Source organism: Diadema setosum, chromosome 18 (genome assembly GCF_964275005.1).
Source record: "Diadema setosum chromosome 18, eeDiaSeto1, whole genome shotgun sequence".
NCBI classification, from domain to species: domain Eukaryota; kingdom Metazoa; phylum Echinodermata; class Echinoidea; order Diadematoida; family Diadematidae; genus Diadema; species Diadema setosum.
The window spans coordinates 36,488,977-36,496,934 of NC_092702.1; the positions used below are offsets into that span (position 1 = coordinate 36,488,977).

General features: G+C 39.8%; 1 protein-coding gene across 1 annotated transcript; it reads left to right on the forward strand.

The window, feature by feature from the left end:
- The first annotated feature begins 210 nt into the window (after positions 1 to 210).
- LOC140242078 (prolactin-releasing peptide receptor-like) lies at positions 211 to 1,401 on the forward strand. Its single transcript, XM_072321838.1, has one exon. It carries the CDS (start codon positions 211 to 213, stop codon positions 1,399 to 1,401), a length of 1,191 nt encoding a protein of 396 aa, XP_072177939.1.
- The last annotated feature ends 6,557 nt before the right edge of the window (positions 1,402 to 7,958 follow it).

A 7,958-nucleotide genomic window follows, 5' to 3' on the forward strand; every position in this document is an offset into this window, starting at 1 on the left:
GCATGCGCAATACCCGCAAAAGACATGTGATAGCACACTACCAGGTCCATCATTCATTCACTACAGTTATCGTCTGACTTTTCCTTTGGTGGTCTCGTTTTCTGTGGAAACTCACAAGTTACTCGCCCCTTTTCTGAGGACAGATTTTAGGCTCGTCTGTTTCAATACACTTTATTTTATCGCGAGAGAGGTAGACGAACTATAGAGAACATGGATGAGACAGCAACCACCGAGTACGCTTTCCTTCTTGGGTCTAACAGTTCCAATGATACTAAACATAATCTGACATGTCACTTGCCTGTAGCACATCCGGTAATAAAGGCCTTTATCGCGCTCTTGACGATTATCATCATTCTGTTAGGGGTGTTCGGAAATGTTTTAGTCTGTCTCGTAGTGATTCGAAGACCAAAGATGCGGACAGTCATCAACATCTTTATTTGCAACCTTGCCGTTTCGGATCTTCTGTATACTTTACTCGGTTTCCCTCTGACAGTTACTATGGCCATGAGTTACGTCTGGGTGCTGCCTAAAGTCTTCTGCCAGATCTCGTTTGAGTTACCTGCTCTTACCATCTTCGTCTCCTCCTTCACACTTACAGCAATAGCTGCTGACCGCTTCTGTCTTGTTGTGTACCCACTCGTTAAGCCGATAAACAAGACTCGCTGTTACATGACACTAGCCTTCATCTGGATCAGCAGCATTGCTCTCACTCTACCGATACCGATTCACACGGATCTCATAGACTTCTCTTTCGCGTATGACAGAGTCGTGATCATCTGCCAGGAATATTGGCTTGATGTGCAAGCGCGAACGCGATATAGCATTGCAATGTTTATGATCCAGTTTTGGTACCCTCTCATCCTCGTTACCATAGCCCATACGTGTATATCTGTCAAGCTTAGCCGCAATGTCCGTCCCGGAATGAGGGGGCGAGAGAGCGAGTATCGAGAAAATCGCCGACGGCAAAGGATGAACCGCATGCTATCAGCCGTAGTGGTAGTGTTTGCCGTCTGTTGGTCGCCGTTTAATATATTCTTACTGCTTAATGAAGTTGGAGTTGCAATCCCCTGCGTGTGGACGCTAATCACCCAGATGATTGCTGGAAGCAACGTGATTATGAATCCAATCCTCTATGCTTGGTTGAATGATAACTTCCGCAAAGAATTCCATCGCATTTTGCCTTTCCTCACCTGTCTAGAAGACCTGATACCTGACGCGGGTAAGAGCACAACAGGTGTCGTATCCGGGTCAAACGTAAATGGCAACTTGAAGCGTAGAGGTCAGGAGATGGGCACTGGAGGAACGTACCTCCAACCGACTGCGGCCGAAAGCACTGCTTCTACTCGTGCAACCCCTGTGCTCAATACACGGAAGCTACCTGTAGAAGACACGAAAATGTAAGTCGCTGCGCAAGATAAAAGACTAGCTTTGCTGCTAATTGCATTTTGAACGTTTGTGGTGGACGCGTAATCGAACGTTTCAGTGAAACAGTGTTCATATGTTTTCCCGCTCAGTGACGATGCCTCCTGATGATCTTGCCACAGTCAGATTAATCGCGTCTAGTATTACGCCAAAAAGAAAGTGGTATATGGTATAGATGGAGCCACATAATGTGGATGAGACGAATCATAGTCATGATCACAGTAACCCTATTACAGGAACGGAACATTCATCTATTCATGATTGTGTTTCAAGAATATGGAGAGGAGAAACCCAACGACTATATTGGATCTGTGGACTTTTGATCAGGACACACCAGGCATAAGACGCTTTAATTCGAAACAACTGTTGCCTTGGAAATGTCGATAAACAAGGATCATGAAAGCGAAACGGACACGTCACCAAAGACTAGTGAGATGTTTCTACAATATCTGTGCGACCACATCTCTGCAGGGGTAGTCTATTATTTGTTTTCATGTTAATTGATGATATGATTTCTTCCCCCGCTCAGTATACACTGATTTATTTTGAAGCCATTACTCACAGAACAAAAAGATTGAAAGGTCAATTATTCAGTAGGAATCAATGGCCCTGATTACACAAGTGTATTGCAGTTATCATCACCTATCGCTTAAGAGCGATTAGATCGAATCTTCTTGTCTTGGAATGGAATCGCTTTTTTGTTTCTTTTGTGGTTGTATCTTTGACGATTGCACCATATCCTGTTATTTGACATTGTAAGAAATGCTGGTCATTCAAAGTTTTAATGTACAAATTTAACTATTCTCGTGTATCTGATCATTTAATTGCTATCGTAGCAGGCATTGGCAATTACAATGTCATCCATGTCACGTTGATGTTTGAAAATATCAGATTTTCAGACGATTTCAAGTAATGAGACATTAAGGTTTCACTTTGCCTAAAATCTCTCCAGTAAAATTTGAAGCGGAAATCATGGGATCATTAGTATCACCTTCAGGATATTAAAAAAACAGGAAATCAAGTAAGCCGATTTGACTTGATACACTATATCACGTTAGGGCTTTGGTATATTCATTGAATAGCACCAACATCATAAATCTAGAAACCACATGTGACTTGCTACATTGTTCAATAAGATTTACGTTGATAACGTCTTGGAAGAGCTCAAGTTTAAGAGATATTTTCAAACGCCAAACATTTATTTTATAACTTAAAAAAGGCATCGTTGTACATGTTAATGAATTTCGCTTTCGCTTCACTAAAATCTACTTTGATCATCTACAGATTTTACACTCGTTTAATGTTCACGTAGTACACAGCCTGTAATATATGTTAGGAAAGAAAATTCAATTTCTTTTAAACGTATACATATCTGTTGGTTTAATGTAGATTTCCTTGATAAAAGATATTACGGACATTGCCAACTTAAAATGTATGTATAGAAAAATTGTGTGATTTGTATTCGTCAATAGAATCAATGACTTTGTTTCGGTTTCTTCATCTGAAGTAGAGGACAATGTTCCGATTGTGTTTGCTCAGCGTTATTTGTTGAATATAATGTCAAATTCACCATGAAGAATATGGTTATACATGTAAAACATGTATAGTATCAATATCTTTGTGTATAATCGTGTCAGAGGACGGGAAAGTCTGGAAGATAACCTTCAAATAGGAAATAGATCCTGCTCATTTTAGGATGACATCACACTGTCCCAAACTGACACAAGATGACCATACGAATAAGAAATTTTCAATATCGTGCGAAGTTGGCCCGAACGTGGATAAAAGCCACTCAACAGCCGAACCAAAGTACGATGCCTACCGAAGGTCATACGATGGCGCTCGAACCACACACGAAACCTGCACGAAGATGTAAATCTTTATCAAGACATTTACCCGAAGGCACAGGATGAAATCACGATGGTTACACGAAGATTTTGCAACCACTCACGAGCTTGAGAAACACCATATCTACCGAAGAGCCGAATATTAACATTTCCTATATCGCGTGGCCATCTTTGCTCAACTTGTAGACAAGTGTGAGGCCTGCATAACAACCATCACATGTTTACTTTAAGGACTTCTGCACGGTACACTTTGACGTTTGCTGAAAAAAAAAAAGAGTCATCAAATGAACTTGACTGACAATTAGTCTGGAACCTTGATTAGTGTTTGTCGCTATTTTGGAGACATTAATGAAATGTCTTTCTTACCGTCTGGATAAGCTTCAGAAGTGTACAGTTATGTATAGTCAGTGTACTGTGATATGGATCATGCACTGGTCTTTAAAATAATCTGCCTAGTTCTGTTTTGTTGTTCTTACTCTCACAACATTTGAGCTGCACCATATCAGTGAAGCATGCAATGTACAAAAATATCAGCATTGGCACAGAACTGTTAGCATGAACTCTTTGCTGCGATGGCATATATAGCGTATGGCTTTGATAAAATTGGTAATTCTGATTTACTGCATATTTCTATTGCATGAACACTGAATGGATTTCTCACAACTGTGCCGACCAATATACTGTAGATGAGCGTGTTGCATCGTTAAATGTATTTGCTCTATAACCAAAAGGACGGGGTAAATCTAGAAAAATACTGATAATGTCACACTTGTATTCGAATAAGCTATTTTCGGACGGGTTGTCACAATTGCTTAGTGGTTTGAGCATTATTCCTCCCCGCCAGTAATGACATCGAGAGCACTGATGGATTTTAGTTAGTCGTGACATTTTACATTTTCATCAATTTTCTCACCGGTAGGCAGAGAAGAGTGACCAAAATAGTAGAACGTTGAGAAGAGACATACGGCATTCAGTCTGCATCCGTTCACAAAATGAAGAGAGAAAAGTACAGTCATGACAGTACATCAAATTGTCGTCCATCAGATGATGGGATATAGTTTACGGGATCCTCATGACATTACAGGTGGAGAAAAAGAGTTGGTTCTCCGTAATGCTGTCATATTGGAATACTGGGGATTTATTGAAATTGTACAACTTTTCTTTCCAAAAGTACTGCTTCACGATGAATCTTGAAACCCTGATATCAAAACGTTACTAGATTTAATGCCATATTATTGATCAAGCTGCACAGCTGGTGAAAAATGTAACAACTCAGTGTTACCGAGGCAATTTGCGCTTCGTTTGTTGAACACAATGAAGATTGACATATTCGCCACGTCAAATTTCAATTGTCGCTTTTGGTTGACGCTGCAGTCTGTTTGCTTTCATGTTTCATTGGATTTAATAATGCACGAACATCGATGTTCGTGTTTTCACTGCTCTTGGTTAACCCGTAATATGGATGCAACTTCGGACCCGAAGGATGGTGTATTTATATTAAGGCCGGATCTTGGGTTTGGGCATTTGTATCAGGACTTTGAGAGTCCTAGAGAAATCTGAGATTGGTTATTTATGAGCAATCATTCTTTACTTCGTTACTTTGCAATCAAATTCCCTTTTCATAACTTTTTTTCCCATCGAGATCTTGCCAAATCATTGCTATAATGCAGCCTACCAAACAGGGTTTGGAGTGCCTAAGCTGATAACCAGGAGCCTGAGGAAAAAGGATAATTGTATCAGAGGAATGTACAAGAAACAAGAATCTTCTCTATTTTCTCTGGGCTTAGTCGGTCATGAAATCGCCGCTAGCCATCGCCAGACCCCTTGATATTTCTCGTCCGAGCTCAATGTCAAGCCCTCCTGAGTGGCACTATATTCCATTTCCCACGCGGCGTCGACTTCGCGCGAAGAGCCTTAAATCGTATTCAGGGGTCCTGTTCAATTACAAGCCTCTTGTTTGCCTCCCCCTCCCCCTCCCCCTCCGTTATATAAAAATGAAACAGAAAGAAGAAACTTCGTGCACAAGTGGTATCGCTATATTCTCCAAGGATAAAAGTACACCCAAATTAGATGCGCCCTATCGTTTATCGTCATGCTCCCTGTGGTTATCAGTGCACTGCCATTTTTTCTATATGCCCTATTTTAGATCATTTTATGCTTGTTATTCAATATTTTGTTGTCTGTAATTTCTTGTTTATATCAAAACGGCCGAAACAGCAATTTCATTACTGGACTGAATGTCTCAGACAAGCATTTGTCTTTGTCTACATATTTAAGTATCAAAACTTCTAAGCTGTTCAAGGAATTCGTACGGGCATTTGGCCAAATTTAGATAATCCTCAAAATCAGGCATAAACGCATTTCTTTGCATTTATTTTATTTTCATATATATATATATATATATATCAAATGTCACGGCATGGTACATCAATGGTTTATTTTCTTTTTGACGAACAACGTGTGTGTATACAAATGTAAATTATTTCTCTGTCGATTGCTGGGAGCATGTAGACACTGGAAGAAGCTCTTGTGCAATTATCATTACATCATTGATTGAATGTAACAGAAGATGTAAAATGTAACAATGTGAACACTCTCCGTGTAACATAATGTATATTGTACAGCTATGTCATTGTGAATCATGAGTGTAATACTGCATTAGACATTGGTGGATATTAAGGGTTGATCGTCAGAGTCTACGCAAGATAACTACATGGTAAGGGCACGTTTGTGTATGGATCAGATCAGCACGTATTTTATGGATTAAATCTTGTCTAAAAGTATGTGTCTGCAACATTTGACTCTTGCACGAATTGTCGTTTTTCCTATCTCCTTCGAAGTCTCAAACTAATTTGAATCAAAGGCTGGCATACAATCGTAACTATTAATGCAGTAACCCGAGTCCAGAGTTTGTGGGTGAAAAAGCAACAACACAAAAAGTAGAAAAGAAGACTACACACACATATACATATCCCCAAGTAAATGTACTCATTGTTTTAGTTGTTTTCTAAATGTGTATGATTTTTTTTTTTTTGGGGTCACTTTTCACTTTCGACCCAAGCTCTTTGGATGTTTAAATTATATATCCCTTTCAAAGAACCCTTGACTATGGCCATCAACAGAAGATTGAAACGGATACAATTTTGTTAGCATTATTGTTGTTGATGAAGTAGCAAGGCAATGTATAAATTTAACAATGTGTTTAGTAGAACCACGTTAATTATCTTCTTAAAAACATGCGTTCGGTTCTAAAAAAAAATGAATATCACATTATGCGTTCAGCACCATACACAGCCACCATGATAAGGGACACTTTGTCAATGTCTTTTGAAGGTCTAATTTAGTTTGTTTGCAGATAATGCAAACAGCGCTGTACCTGTACCTAATTGCGATGGAATCATAACGAGGAATCATTGCTTTTATTCTTCAGTCATGGCTGAACAGTTTATATGGATTCATACATGATCTTTGATATGACATCAATGAATAATTTATGTTGCCGTACACTGTGAGTATGAAGCTGGTGGGAGCAGGTGGATGTATAAATCCCCAGACGTGTATACATGCTTTGTTTTCTTACGTTAATTGACGATATCACAAAATACATCTACTAGCTAGAAGAACTCTACCTTGTCAGCTCAGTCATACCTTGCCTCGTGGGCAAAGTCAAACCATGCTATCCAAGCACACTCTCATGCCCTCGCAAGCATGAATTCACCGGCCATGATGGGGAGACGCAGTTTAAGTGGATTGTCTTTTCAAGGGCATCAGCGTGTCCATTGGCGTGACACAAACCTAGGTCCAGCCTTGCACAGAGTTAAAGTGACGTCTTCCTAATAACTATTGATTAATTCAGATTGTGCCATTGATCAGCATGAATTGATAATTTTCCTGTTGAAGAACAAACGTGAATATTAGATATAGATGCATGCCATGATTATCATATTTTGTAAAGGCAATGGTTGACATGACTGAATACACAGACGTTTTAAAATCGACTTTCAACGGTTTCCTGTGAGGAAGACAGTAACTTTTAGTTAACACCTTTTATGGGTGCATAAATCCACTCTAAAAATCGTCATTACTTACAAGACATTCTGTTTGCACAATATTGTTTATACCCGTAAACGACTGACGCACTCCTTGTTTCGATGCTGGTGAGTCTGCAGTTGATTCTATTTATGTCGTATAATTATTTCCGACATTAAAATGATTTGATAGTCAGATCCACTTTGCTTCAAGCATGGACGTGTCGCAGAAAGGATGAAGAGTCGCGGTGCCCACAAGATGAGCATGGCACACTCGCGGCTCCTCGTCTTCCCACACCGCGCAGACGTGCCGACAAGGCCCGCTCGCGTAATTGAGGAGTTCGCTAGCGAAAGCACGCCATAACGCGATTATGCTTCAGTGTAAACATTCCGCAGGAACGGGTAGTCAGCTTGCGTACGAAAAAGGCATTGCCAATCGATTATGCTAATAAGGCCTTAGTGTTCACTCCCCATCTCTCTGTCTTCTCAGTTGGTCTGTCTGTAATTGAAACTTTATATACTTCAGCCTTTTTTTTTCTATGCCCAGACTCCTGAAAACTAAAATCTTGAAAGTCTTGCGGCTGTTTGGTTGTGCCTAAATACCATTGAAATCGTTTGCAGCAATAAGCCTAACATCATTTTTTAGCGTGGTTACTGATAT